Source organism: Octopus bimaculoides, chromosome 20 (assembly GCF_046866305.1).
Source record: "Octopus bimaculoides isolate indiv1 chromosome 20, ASM4686630v1, whole genome shotgun sequence".
Classification (NCBI taxonomy): domain Eukaryota; kingdom Metazoa; phylum Mollusca; class Cephalopoda; order Octopoda; family Octopodidae; genus Octopus; species Octopus bimaculoides.
The window spans coordinates 16,367,403-16,382,179 of NC_142947.1; the positions used below are offsets into that span (position 1 = coordinate 16,367,403).

General features: G+C 34.5%; 1 protein-coding gene across 1 annotated transcript in view; it reads right to left on the bottom strand.

The window, feature by feature from the left end:
* Window positions 1-2,374: 2,374 nt before the first annotated feature.
* Window positions 2,375-14,777, bottom strand: part of LOC106880711 (ATP-binding cassette sub-family C member 1) — a 64,763-nt gene continuing 52,360 nt past the window's right edge. Inside the window, exons 21-30 of the mRNA XM_014930786.3 lie at window positions 12,999-13,230; window positions 12,109-12,419; window positions 11,416-11,615; window positions 10,918-11,044; window positions 9,899-10,000; window positions 8,585-8,731; window positions 7,199-7,357; window positions 5,177-5,343; window positions 4,029-4,223; window positions 2,375-2,598 (exon numbers count right to left, since the gene is read on the bottom strand). Of these exons, the coding sequence (XP_014786272.1) occupies window positions 2,487-2,598; window positions 4,029-4,223; window positions 5,177-5,343; window positions 7,199-7,357; window positions 8,585-8,731; window positions 9,899-10,000; window positions 10,918-11,044; window positions 11,416-11,615; window positions 12,109-12,419; window positions 12,999-13,230 (1,752 nt within the window). The 3' untranslated portion in view covers window positions 2,375-2,486. The remainder of the gene's footprint in view (window positions 2,599-4,028; window positions 4,224-5,176; window positions 5,344-7,198; window positions 7,358-8,584; window positions 8,732-9,898; window positions 10,001-10,917; window positions 11,045-11,415; window positions 11,616-12,108; window positions 12,420-12,998; window positions 13,231-14,777) is intronic.

Sequence of the window (14,777 nt, forward strand, 5' to 3'; positions counted from 1 at the left end):
TAATGTATGTATGTACGAGCTTGTGTGTGTGTTTCTTTTACACGTTTATTAAAATTATCAGTTTCTGCTATTTTATTTTTATTTTCTCAAATTTCATTTGTTGCTGTCTCTGTTTCTTTACCATTAAACATTTTGATTTATTTTTCGTACTTTTCTTGTTATTTTAAGCTCACCATACAAAAACATACACGCACGTATATGTTCATATACATACATATACACGTATGCATGTACTTATACATAGACAGATAGGTATATGCAAAAATATACATACACATATATATGCACAAATATACATACATGTGTGTGTGCGAAAATATACATACACATATATGCACAAATATACATACATGTGTATGTGTGTGCGCGTGCGTATGTATGTATGTATGTATGTATGTATGTGTATATAACCAAGACTTGGCGATTTGCTGTGCTTGAGAAAACCTGTCAAGCTAAGTGGAATCGTATTCAAGGCCTGTGAAAGACACCCAAACCAGTGACATGTAAAAGTTTGATATTTACATAATGTTGTGTGTGTATATTATTTCGACCTAACGAGGTGCCTCAAGTTTAAGTACCTAATTCAATTGAGACACACTATATATATATATATACATACACATATGCATGCATGTGTGTATACATCCAGTTATCCCTTGACTATTGCTGGTGTTACGTTCCAAAACCCCACATGATAGGTGAAAATCCCACTTGTTTTTCGAAAGTCCCCCTAAATCACAAAACAAGGCAGGGAATATGCCCTATTTTTCAAATCCTGGCAGCAACACTGAAGCTGGAAGCAGAATAATAATCTAATTCTACACTTTATCACATTCAAGAATGTAAACACATTTTGAAGCACAACACACGCAGAGTCAAAAAGAAACACTACCTTTCACAGGCACTGCATGAACGACAGTGCTCTCTCTCCCTAGCATGAAGCTTCCTATCACAGGCATGTGAGCATGCACACAACAGCCAAATACTGTGTTGCTGGAACTGTGAAGTGCACAGTTTTTGTATTGGTTCCATGAACTAGGGGATGGCTACTGACATTAAGCTTAAGAATTATATAATGTACAAGTATAAAAAAGAATTAAAGAAAAACAGACTCGTTATATTGAATGTTATCGATATCATTTGGAAATAGGGGTGCTGCAGTTCTGCAGTTCCTATACACAAGCTACCACTGGTCTCCGTTTACCTCTGGTGGCAAAAGTAAGATTAGCAAAGACAAGTCAACTGTCCAGTTAACCATATGGAATCACCAGCATCAAAACAGCTGTACCCAATCACCTCATTCTGTCATAAGGCACAGCATTTTAACATATATAAGAATACAACAAAACCAAATTAAACACCACCTGATATAGAACTCGGTTTAATTTATAAATATTTATTTCTTTTTATAAAAAGTTGACAGTGAATTAAAAGTTGAACAAAAGATTCAACTTTTTCAAACTGGAAAATATCAATTTTTCTGTTTAAACATATATATGTGAGAGTGTGTGTGTATATATGTATGTATGTATCTGCACATATATATATATATATATATATATATATATATATATATGTGTGTGTGTGTGTGTGTGTATAGATATATGCATATGCATGCATGTATATACTATGTATATATCTATATATATGTATGTACATATTTATGTATAAATATATTCATATATATATGCATGTATATATTTATGTACAAATATATTTATATAAAGATGCATGTATGTGTGTATATATATATGCATATGTGTGAAAGTATATATATATATATATATATATATATATATATGTGTGTGTGTGTGTGTGTATATGTATATGCATATATGTGTGTATATATATATATATTATATATATATATATATATATGTATGTGCATATATGTATATATATGTGCGGTGTGTATATATATGTGCATATATATATGTATATATATGTGTGTGTGTATATATATCTATATATATGTGTAAGTATATACATGCGTATAAATAGATGTTTATACACACACATATATGTATGCATATATATGCATGTATATCTTCATGTACAAATATATTTATATATGCTTGTATGTATTTATGTAGAAATATATTTATATAAAGATGCATGTATGTATATGTGTATGTATATATATATATATATATATATATATATAGATATGTCTGTTTTTGTATATATATATATATATTTATTTATTCATTCATATATATGCATGCATATATAAATGTGTGCATGTATGTATGCATATATGTATGTTCAAGGAATGCTTTAGAACTCTGAATCATTTTGAGGAAGACAAAGAGTTTTTTGTTCTTTTTGTAGAATTGATTGCAATTTTTTTTGTCTTTTGGCTGCTGCTGATTCATTTTTAGTTTATTAATTTAGTTGGCTATAAATTTAATGAAATATTAATTTTATCCGTTTGTTCTTCAATCTGTGTGTGTGTGTATTAATTTATTTAATTATTTCCCTATTTTTCAAATACATCCTGCATTCTTAGCCATTTGATAAAATATAGATTTACTGTCTTTTAAAAGTTCCTGTGGTTTTTCAAATTCTGCAATCCTTCCATGGTCTAAAACCATTATTCTGTAAAAGAAAAAAATAAATAACTAAATAACTCTCTTCAGATCATTCACTGTGTGTATGTTTTTTTTTTGGGGGGGGGGGTGCATAATAAAAAGGGTAGCACTCAGACTTTATGTAGGTCTTCTGAATTTGGTTGGGGGGGGGGGGAGAAAGGAGGAAGGAACCACATCCAATGAATTACTGTTACTGCACTTAAAAAACAGCCCTTTAAGTTAACAAATTATTTATCTTCAGATTAGAAGCACAATACAAATGTTTACAACAGAGTGGATATTGCTAGATATAGTTATTGGCCGGGTGGATGACATTAAACTAGATGTCTGATGAAGCTTACTAACGTACAACAGATACAATGCATCTGATGGGCCTGTGTACTGTTTATACATACATACATACATATATATATATATATATATATATATATATATATATATATATATATATATATATATAGAGAGAGAGAGAGAGAGAGAGAGAGAGAGAGAGAGAGAGAGAAAGAGAGAGAGAGAGACGGAGGGAGAGAGAGATGTGTGTCTTTGTGTTTTTCTCCAACCACCACAGCTTGATAACTTGTGCTAGTGTGTTTACATCCTCATAACTTCAGCAAAAGAGACTAATAGAATAAGTACCAGCTTTTTTTGAAAATATGTACTGGGGTCGATACATTAAACTAAAAATTCTTGAAAGCAGTACCCCAGCATAGCTACTGTCTAATGACTGAAACAAGTAAAAGATAAAAGATACATAAAAGCACTATAGTTGCCTTTTTGTATACCTATGATATATCGGATATGATACATTTTGTAACAGCCATTTTGAAGCCTCTTATTTGGCATTGATAATTCAATGCTGACTTACGTGACACCAGGTGTTTTATGGTTTCACTCATTCTCTCCTCCCACTATCATCGTCTCTATCTGTGGTTATGTGTGTGAATATTAATTTTTTTTATATATATGAAGGGAGAGAAAGTGTTTATGTCTATCATGTTCAAATGATAACATGTCTCACTCACTCTTACTATCTGTATATAAATATTCCTGCCACTCTGTGTGTGTATGTACATGCGTGCACGGGTGCACACGCGTTTGCCTGCAATACCAAAGAAGTATCGTCGCCAAAACGAGTTGGATGCCCAGTCAACTGTCAAACAGCTGTGCCAAATCAACACAGTCTAGATATATTTATATGCAAAAAAAGGTGACTGCAACACCTTTTTGCATATCACAGGCATGACTGTAACATCTTTGATCAAAAGCTTACTCAATCAGTGTTGACCTGGGCCTGAACAACAACTGCAGTATTACAGTAATAACAATGACCACAATATAGTCACATAACTCAAGCAGCTAAACAGGTAAACAAGAGCAGCAGCAGTTTTGATAATTATCAAAACATGACATGAACAATAGCAGGGATGGCTCTCTTACCTGTCGTAATCCATGATGGTGTTCAGTCTATGTGCAATGGTGAGGATTGTACAATCAGAGAACTCGCTCCGTATTGTCTGTTGGATGAGAGAATCAGTTTCCATATCAACAGCAGCTGTAGCTTCATCTAGCACCAACAGCTTAGACCTCTGCAACAGGGCACGAGCTAGGCAGACCAGTTGACGTTGACCAGCACTGTAAACATAGAAGAAATAACATTAGCCATGATGATGACGATTACGATGTCTAGTATGCTTTATTGTTAAGGCCGTGAGCTGGCAGAATGATTAAGGTAAGTGGATAAAGTAAGTACCAGTTGAACACTGAGGGTTGATGTAAATGACTCACTGCCTCCCTGGAAGTTGCTGGCTTTATGCCAAAATTTGAGACCATTACTATTATTATTATTATTCAGGTGGTAAGCTGGCAAAATTGTTATCACATGAGACAAAATGCTTAGTGGATTTCATCTGTCTTTACGATCTGAGTTCAAATTCCACCGATGTCAACTTTGCTTTTCAACTTTTTAGGGTCAAAGAAATAAGTTCTAGTTACAAACTGGTATAATCATCTAGCTCCTCCCCCAAATTTTCAGGCCTTGGCAGGAAGGATTATTATTATTATTTTTGTTAAGGTAAAGTAGAATCATTAGCACAAGTGACAAAATGCTTAGCGGCATTTTGTCTGTCTTTACGTTCTGAGTTCAAATTCTGCTAAGGTCAACTTTGCCTTTCATCCTTTCAGGGTCGATAAATTAAGTACCAGTGAAACACTGGGGTCGATATGATCAATTAGTCCCCTCCCACCAAGTTTGAGGCCTTGTGCCTCCAGTAGAAAAGATTATTATTATTATTATTATTACTATCATTAAGGTAGTGTAAGACAGTGAGCTAGCAGAATCATTAGCATAAGTGACAAAATGACTGAATGGCACCTTGGGCAAGTGTCTTCTATTTTAGCCTTGGACTAACCAATTCTTTGTGAGTAGATTTGGTAGATGGAAACCGGAAGAAGTCCATCGTATAAATGTGTGTTCATGTGTCATTGTGTCAGTAAGATATACTGGATATTCTCTTCAATGTTTTTGTTTCTCTCTTTCTAAAATGACAGAGGAAGATTAAAAGATTAGCAAAGATTAGAAAATTCACCTTAGATTTTGTCCTCCTTCTCCACACTCATACTGTAAACCTGAAGGTTGAGCCTTCACATAGTCAACCAAATGAGCATGTTCAAGTGCTTTCCATAGTTCTCCATCAGTGTATTTATTGAAAGGATCCAGATTACTTTGAAGGGAACCAGAAAAAAGAAAAGGTTCCTGAAATAAAAATCAAGTTTTAATGTTAATGACTGGCTTGAATAACACCAAATACTACAAGAGATTTTTGTCTGACATTCCAAAATTTCTACCATTTATCTAGTGTTTAAATACACATATACACAGAGAGAAACACACACACATACACTTACACACTTAGCCATTAAGTCACTTTGTAACTTCTAATTAAATAAAAAATATATATACTTATTTTAAATTCTATTTTTCTGTCTATGCTACCAAACCTATATACAGAGTGTCCACATAGTCTGGGTACATGGGAATTAACACATACTTTAATAAATTATTATTTCTTATATTTAATTGGTTTTTTTTAATGATATTATTTACTCCATGTACTCACGTGGGGATTAAGACATACTTTAAGAAATTATTATTTCTTATATTTAATTGGTTTTTTTTAATGATATTATTTACTCCATGTACTCACGTGGGGATTAAGACATACTTTAAGAAATTATTATTTCTTATATTTAATTGGGTTTTTTTAATGATATTATTTACTCCATGTACTCACGTGGGGATTAAGACATACTTTAAGAAATTATTATTTCTTATATTTAATTGGGTTTTTTTAATGATATTATTTACTCCATGTACTCACGTGGGGATTAAGACATACTTTAAGAAATTATTATTTCTTATATTTAATTGGTTTTTTTTAATGATATTATTTACTCCATGTACTCACGTGGGGATTAAGACATACTTTAAGAAATTATTATTTCTTATATTTAATTGTTTATGTTATGATTTTATTTACTCCATGTACCCAGTCTTTGTGGACACTCTGTATATCATATACAAACACACACACAAGCACACACATATTGTAGAGGTGTACTTGCCAGGCAAGTGATTTGATCTTAGAATCTTTGTTGGAACTAACTGAACAAACTCAGTTGCAGTGTGAAAGATACATAGTCATCATTCAACAGAATACAAAGACTTAACTTTGATTAGACATTCATCATTTGGTGTCAAATATGTGGGTAATAACTAGATGAGGTGCATGCTTACTGCTAGATTAATTTACCTATGGGAGTGTATCTAGGCAGAACTACATAAACAATACGTACACATGCTACCTATTCAGAGTTATATAAACTACACCACAATATGATGTATATTTAGGAGAAGTTTCATCTCTCTATGAGGCAATAATGGTGGAACAAATGAAGGAGTACTGTGCATTTTCACAGAAGCATATTTTACAAGTTGGTCCCTGAGAAATGGTATGTTAACATTATGTGATGAATACTCATAACACTGAGTAACATGATTTTTGCCCTTGAGTACTAACTGTCATTTCCTATTTGCTTACCCTTAGAAAGTATGAAAAATAGTGAATATTTCCTTTAAACTTTGATTTTCTTACATTTATTCAAGCCCCCCAAAGAATCCCTCTCAACACATGACTATGATGCTCCCCAACTACTCCTGCTCATGATCAGGGATGCACATATTGTCAGCCACTAAGAGACATGCTCAAGTGGTTATGGTCAAGCAACTGACAAGCAAATATGTGGTATTGAGTAGAATATTTGCTATAGCGATATTTCTACTTCAGCAACTCAGTGCTGAATCTGTGATGAAATGTAATGGAAAATAGGTCAGTTTCAAAACATTTTATTTCCAGGTCACAAAAGCAACGTTTGAAGGGAATAATAGTCATTTACTTTGATTTCAAGATAGAAGCAAATAGAAAATAACACTTACTGACTAAAGACAACAAAAATTAGAATTTTGTTACACAGTGTTCTTCCATATTATGGTACTTATTTACAGTAAAATCAACTGGATTTTTGCGTGTTAAAAAAAGATTTATATTCACCTGGGGCAATATAGTAAACCTTGAACGAACATCATGTAAGCCAAAGTTAGCAATATTCTCTTTGTCTACTATAATGGCTCCTTTTGCTGCTTCAATGATCCGGAACAGGGACAAAGTCAATGAGGATTTACCAGCACCTGTACGTCCCACAATTCCAATCTGTTTAAAGAAAGGAAAATGTATATATAAACATAGACATATACACATAATACAAGCATCACATACTTATGTACAGAAATAAATATATATAAATATTTATACATTCATACACACACACATATATATACACACACACATATATATACACAAACATATATGAATATGTGGTTGTAAATTTATGTTTGCATGTATATACATATACATGGGTTGACTCAAGCATTGCAAATGAACCTGGAGATATACTGTGACTGAAAAACCCAGCAAGTATAAAAGTGAGATCACAGCTGTAACCTATACCATTGTCGCATAACCAGCCCACTTAAAACAGTACCTTTGGATCGTCAGGTGACATGCCATGCTTGAGGAGACCTATTGAGTCAAGTAAATCAAAATCAAATCAAACCACAATCAAATGGAAATTGTAGTTGTGGCTGATGCCAGTGCTTCTTAACTGGCTCCTATACTGGTGGCACACAATAAGCACCGTTCATGCATGGGTCATTGCCAGTGCCACCTGACTGGCTCCCCGTGACGGTGACATGTAAAAAGCACCATCTCAACGTGTTGCATGCTAGACCCTACATGCTGGTGGCACGTAAAAAGCACCATCCAAACATGGCCAATGCCAGCGCCGCCTGACTGGCTCCCATGCCAGTGACATGTAGAAAGCACTACCCAAAAACGGTCAATGCCAGCCTCCATGCCCCGACTGGCTCCTGTGCCAGTGACATGTAAAAAGCACCATCTGAATGTGGCCAATGCCAGTGTCGCCTGAGTGGCTCCTGTCCCGGTGGCATGTAAACAGCACCCACCACGCTCTCAGAGTGGTTGCTATTTGGAAGGGCATCCAACTGTAGAAACATTACCAGATCAGATTGGAGCCTGGTGCGGCCACCTGGCTTGCCAGTCCCCAGTCAAACTATCCAACCCATGCCAGCATGGAAAACGGATGTTAAACAATGATGATGATTTCTGTTGAGATGCTCTGTTTCTTTCAATTAATTTTAAATGTAACAAAGAATTTGGTAAAATAATTTAGTTATCATAAAGGTAGTGTTAAGAACATAAATTGTGACTAAGGTTTGGTGGAAGATTTTGAAAACAAAACATTTGTACTACAGAGCCAGTGGTGGTTACGGGTGGGTTGGTATCAAAAGGGTTAAAGAAAAAAAAGTATAATCTTTTGGGATGCAGTTTTAGAGCGTGTTTAATGGAAGAAAGATTTACCTTTTCTCCAGAATAAATATGGCATGAAACTCCTTTAAGAACCAGTTCCAGTCCTGGTCGATATCTTGTGGAGTAGTCTTTCAAGACCACCTCTCCAGCTTGTGGCCAGTTCTGATCAGGCCTGTGGTCATCCAATATCCAAGCAGCCTGCATCCAAGTATATAAAGTATTAAATAAGTGAAGCATACTAAAACTATACTGTTTCAGAAAATTTCACAAAATTATTTATATGTATGTGTGTGTATGTGTGTGCATATGTATTTATGTATGTATGTATCTGTGTATATGTGCATGTATGTATGTGCGTGTGAATATGTGTCTGTGTATGTGTATATTTATGGGTATGGGGATGCAAACAGGAAAAAATGGAACTCAAAACATGACCGTATGTATATTTTTATTAATATTTAGCAGAAGCTACAGAGTGATTCAAGGGCCAAGAGTTGTGTCAACCTTTGATAAACGCCAACACAGGAAATTCTCTACCCATAAGTCACTCTGTTGTTTCTGCTAAATATTAATAAATATCCACCTTTCATATTCAAATGGGCTGCATGGTTCAACAGGATCTGACGAGGCAGAGGACTGTATTGAGTTCCAATATATACCTATTGTGTGTGTGTGTGTGTGTGTGTGTGTATGTATATATATATAGATAGATAGACAGATATATTCATATATATAAATAATATATATACATATGCATATATACATACATCTATATGTGTGTATATATATATATATATATATATATATATACACAATTTGAAAATCCTACACGATTAGGTGAAAAGCGCTTTATTTAATTTATAAAACATGTGACATTAATAAAAATCTGTAAATGTACAAACATCCAGATTTCTGAGTACCTTAATTTTTTTCTATATAATTTCTGTACATCACCTCCAAACCTTCCAATATATATATATATATATATATATATATATATATATATATATATATAAGAACATATATATTTCTATAAACATAGTTTGATTTTCACTGGTCAAAATAATGGCTAATGATATATTTGATTGCCAGCTTGGGTCAAACCATCCAACCCATGGTACTATGAAAAATGAGCATCAAAAGATGATGATAATGATTATATATATATATATATATATATATACCCGAGCGTCTAGTAACACAACCTGTATCACGTCCTCACGTTGCTGTTCTTTTTTCTTTTTCCTTTTTTGAACCTATATATATATATATATATATATATATATATATATATACACACACTCACATATTCTTAATTGAGCTTCCTTTTTCTTACAAAATAAATATTAGCCAAACTCAACTTACCTCAGGCGCGATATCACTGAAATCATCAATTCTCTCAATGGATACCAGACTTGTTTGGAACTCAGTCAAATTGTACAGCATCCAGTTCAGAAAATCAGTTATCTATTGAAATAGAAACAAATATCAATGTGTGTGTGTGTGTGTGTGCGTGCGTGCGCGCGTGCGTGCGTGCGTGTAAAAATTAATTTACAAAGGTACCGTTAATTCTATTATTATCCGATGTCACTAGTTTAAGAATGATAATAACAGAATCAATGATACAGGCGACTGCAGGCCAAAAAATAGCATTTAAATAGCCGAGGGATAAAAATTAATTAAAGGACATACTAAGTATGTCTACCTGCTTGAAATAACAGTCAAAACTCGTTAATAAATCGCCAAAAAATACACTGGTGATTACTACAGAAATCAAATGATTTCTATCAAATGATTTCTGTAGTAATCACCAGTGAATTTTTTGGCGATTTAATAACAAGTTTTAAATGTTATTTCAAGCAGGTAGATATACTTAGTATGTCCTCTGATTAATTTTAATGTGTGTGTGTATATATATATATATATATATATATATATATATATATATATTACGCCGTATGTAAACAAACAAGTTTGTTTTTCAAAGTGCTGAAATGTACGGTAGAACAAGTAGAAAGATGAATTTTATTCAATGCATAGATACTGAACAGTATAGATATAAAGGATAAAATCCCTTTTTCTGCTTTTAAGAAGAAAAAGGGATTTTATCCTTTATATCTATACTGTTCAGTGTCTATGCGTTGAATAAAATTTATCTTTCTACTTGTTCATATATATATATATATATATAGTGGCATAGCTAGAATGTGTACCACAAGGGATAGTACTCGGATTTGCCCCTCTCTAAAATCAAGATACACACAAAATCAGAGAGTATGCATAAAATGGCGTTCAAAAACAAAAATAAGGTGTACCAAAGCAAACACCATAATGTACCCCGACCCCGCAAAAAAATCTCTGATGTAACCAAAATCAATATGTACCTCTATTGAGAAATTTATGCTCATGCCCACCAGTCCTCCATTGAGGGATCCTTTTGAAATAACTCCAGCTAAACCAGAGAAGAATACCAGAAATGACCCCATCAACTGAACACGCATAGCCATCCATCTGAAAAAGAAGAAAAATAACAGAAACTAATTACCTCATTTATCACCTATTATCATCATCATCATCATCATCCTTTAACACCCGTTTTCCACATTGGCATAGGTGAGACACTTTGACCAGAGCCGGTAAACCAGAGAGCTGCACCAGGCTCCAGTCTGATTTGGTTAGGTTTCTGCAACACCAACCTCTTCCTAACACCAACCACTTTACAGTATGTGCTGGGGTTGTTTTAATGTGCCACTAGTACAGTGCTTTTATGTGGCACAGAACTCTTGCAGGTCAATCCTCTTCACATGAGGTATATTTGGCAATAACACTTTTGCTGTGGAGAACAGGATATCCCAAAAAGATAAACATTATTTTATACATACCTGTTTGCCATTTTCATATTGTAGTAGGACTTGAAGTTCTTGGTGATTCTGTTTTCAGCTTCAACCAGGAAACGTGACGTTGCTTTGTATGCTTTTATTGACACTGACCCAGACAACGTTTCACTGAAATGGTTGTATATTGGTGAACGGCTTACAGATTCAAACCTCTGCAACTGCCGAGCAGTTGGTATGTAAAAATGCTGTGGAAAGACAGATCAGAAATTATAACATACAAACAGTATACATACAGTCATCATCATCATCATCATCATCATCGTTTAACGTCTGCTTTCCATGCTAGCATGGGTTGGACGATTTGACTGAGGACTGGTGAAACCAGATGGCTACACCAGGCTCCAATCTGATTTGGCAGAGTTTCTACAGCTGGATGCCCTTCCTAACGCCAACCACTCCAAGAGTGTAGTGGGTGCTTTTACGTGCCACTGGCACAAGGGCCAGTCACACGGTACTAGCATATATATATATATATATATATATATATATATATATATATATATATATACCATAAAAATTTATGGATGATTTAGTGGAATGCTATTGTATATACAAGAAATTATTTAAACAGCTAGGTGCAATGTGATACCAAAAGGAAAATTTCAATATATAATTGACAGTGGGGTTTAGTAATGGTGAAGCTGATATGAAATAAAAAGTAGTTTACTTAATACTCACCAAGAGAAGAAAATATAGACATCCCAATGGCAAGAGAAAACTAATAAACAAAGGAATGAAATATGAAATAGCAAACATCGTGGTAATTATACTCATTGATGATAAAATCAGATTTCGTATCTGTTCTGGCATCAGATTGTCTAACATGTCGGTGTCAAAGGAAAAACGATTTGTAATGCGTCCCAGTGGAGTGACATCAAAGAAGTGGAGAGGTGCAGCCATTATATTGGTAAGCATCCTTTCATGTAAGTGGGTGGAAGCATTGAGGAAACCATATGCAGAGATCACAGAAAAAATAATTGCTGACACACCTATAGAGAAACAAGGTAAAGTTTATCTATAAACACACACACACACAAATATATACATATATACACACACACACAGAGTCAATTCAAATAAACAAACAATTCAAATAAGCGAATAAAAAAATGAAAAAAAAAAAAAATGAAAAAAAAAAAAAATGTGATTTGACATCTTCCTAGATTAGTAAGAGGATCACATCTCACTTGGAAGTTTTATGTATCCTCATCATAGTCAAGAGGCTTCTTTCTGCTTCCATCTGCCAAATCAACCCACAAGGCCTTGATCAGTCTGGAACCATAGTAGATATTCCATAGTATGTCATATAACCTCTTTCACTACCCACTCTCTTGTCTTCAGCTATGGTTGCTTAAGATGCTACAAACAGAAACCAATCTCTTTTAAATCGCATCTGATCACAAATTTGATGGACATGGGCATAGACTAACCTATGGCTAAATGACTATTACAGCTCCTTCTGTTTCATTTTTTTTTATCATAGCTGCAACAGCGATGGCAGCAGAAAAGAACATTTTAAATGAAACAAACAATTTGATGAAATTCTGTATGATTGTGGCTCGACTTACCTACACCTAGTCCAAAACCTCCATAACCACCAAGGTACATGTTTGTTAATTCTTTATAATGTGTTGTGTTGATATTGGAGTCATTCAACATGTAAGGATTCTCAGTCCACTCAGTTAGCCAAAAGGAAGACAGTATGTTGCTCAGGTGAATCATCAGGTTGGAAAAAAGCATAGAAATAAACAGCAAGACACCAAAAGCTTTTATGTAGTTGATGTACACCCTCACACTCACCTGAAAATAGATTATTAGTTTAGTTAGTATTAAACTGCCTTTGTTCAATTTGCAGCAACAAATGAAAAAACAAAGTTACCAACAGACGTTCTTTCAAGATATACATTCTAAACAGAGGGGATTTCCTTACCAAAGTGCAATTGTGGTGGGTTGGTCATGTGGTATGCCTGGAAGACACATGGTTACCTAAAGATTTCTTCTATGATTAGCTTAGCTCTGGTCCCATGCATCAAGGCCACCCACTGCTCTGTTATAAGGACATTCTAAAGAACAGCATGAAAACCCATAAGATAAGATAAATCTTGTTGTTGTTGTTGTTGGCATCCTTTTGTCTCGGGAGACAATGGAGTTGCGCATAAACTAATCCAGTCTGGTTTTTACATTTTTTGTCCTCTCCAGTTTTGCACAGGCCTGGGCTAAATGTAAGAAAATCCTGGGTAGCCCAATCATCAGGAGTCCTCTCTTGACCTTGCTGACGTAGTGCAAAGGAGTGCAGAGTATTACGTTTGGCACCAGCTTGGTTGCAGGAGCTGCCGGAAGAGTGTCGAGCTGGACACTAAACCGCCTATGGGGTTCCACTCCGGATTTCTTTGAAGGTTGTCTCCTTTCTGTAACCCTGGACAGGGGCTCATACCAGGTACTGTCAGCTGGGGCCAGCTGAGCCCAGGACTTGTGTCAGCCTTATTATGACCTCATCAGTGAAGCTTAGACAACTTCACTGTCCCAGTCAAAGTAGTAATGAATGTATCCCAAAGTTCTTTCAGTTTCCACCTACCAAATCTACTCATAAAGCTTTGGTCAGCCTAGAGCTATAATACAAGACACTTGCCCAAACTGCTGAGCAGTGGGACTGAACACAAGGCCACATCATTGGGAAGCAAGCTTCTTAACCACAATACCATGCCTACTCAGAAACACTATTTAATAGTATGAATTCTGTTGGCAGAAATAATTCCAGTGGCATATTCTATAAATTTTGACAGAACTTTGGAAGTTGAATGAAGAAAGACTATGCAAACACAGAAACTTCATCTCCCAGGTCCTACTTTCTGATACCCAAGAACCCAGGGTTTATTTACACGATAACACACTATACCTTACTTGGTAAAAAAAATATGACAAGAATAGTAGACATATGTTTCCATGACAAGAACAGCACCTGCCCACCCCTCTGTACATTCACACTTTCTCTTGTTGTGCACTTTTTATAAGCATGCACTTTTGAACAGATTAACAATGAAGTTTTGCATTGTTTTCTGAAGAGACAATTTCATGTCATGTATTTCAATACTTCTCAGTTTTATTTGTCATGAATCATAACTGCTAATTTACTATTCCATTTAACTCTAGCATTTCATACATATTTCCTTCCACTTTAACATAGAGTCATAAAAAACGTTTTACATTTAATTTAACAAAACCAAAAAGAGTGTGCATATTTATGGAAGAATTTAAAAATTACATTTTTTATTTAAAAAAGTGTTTTGTGTAGACTGTAAAACCTGGTCATTGTTTGCAGATTTTTTCTGTGGCACATGCCACAAAAG